General features: G+C 41.0%; 1 protein-coding gene across 1 annotated transcript; it reads right to left on the bottom strand.

The window, feature by feature from the left end:
• Window positions 1-10: 10 nt before the first annotated feature.
• Window positions 11-496, bottom strand: LOC113979484 (taste receptor type 2 member 41-like; the record flags this gene model as incomplete). Its single annotated transcript, XM_027706865.1, has 1 exon — window positions 11-496. A coding segment is annotated over exon 1 (486 nt), but the record flags the coding sequence as incomplete, so codon positions are not given.
• Between the last annotated feature and the right edge of the window lies 1 nt (window position 497).

Below are 497 nucleotides of genomic sequence, written 5' to 3'. Positions count from 1 at the left end.
GCAGTCTGTTTTCCAGATTGGGATTACTGAAAATCAGAACAAGGGAATGAAAACCTGGAAAAGTGTAACGAATTAAGTAAGTTAAAAATATCACGTCAGTGTCATTCTTCATTGCATAAATGAGAGTCAAGATCGAACATATAAAGTTGATGCTGTACATTATGAAGAAGGAGAGAATGGATTTCATGGCTTTGATGTGGGCATCCATGCTGAGGTCCCTCATGGAGTTTGTCTGCATGTTGCGTTTGTGTCTCCAGAGGGAAAAGAGAAGGAGAAGGGCAGAAAAGATGACTGCTGTGAATGAAACGGCATTTCCAAAGCCAATGATAAAATAATAAGGCAAAAACTGTTGATCTATTCTGAAACTTGCTTTTGAAATCCTTCCTTGGCAGGTGAAATTGAGGTTGTTACTGAGCGCTTTGTCCATGACGTTGTAGGCAATGGTTCCGATAATCAGGGAGAAAAGCACTGATCCCAACAAGAGCCAGGGCACCATC

This window comes from Neopelma chrysocephalum, unplaced genomic scaffold (genome assembly GCF_003984885.1).
Source record: "Neopelma chrysocephalum unplaced genomic scaffold, ASM398488v2 Primary Assembly neopelma1_81273, whole genome shotgun sequence".
Classification (NCBI taxonomy): domain Eukaryota; kingdom Metazoa; phylum Chordata; class Aves; order Passeriformes; family Pipridae; genus Neopelma; species Neopelma chrysocephalum.
Note: the sequence above shows the minus strand (reverse complement) of the source record. Positions and strands in the feature narration are given on the sequence as shown.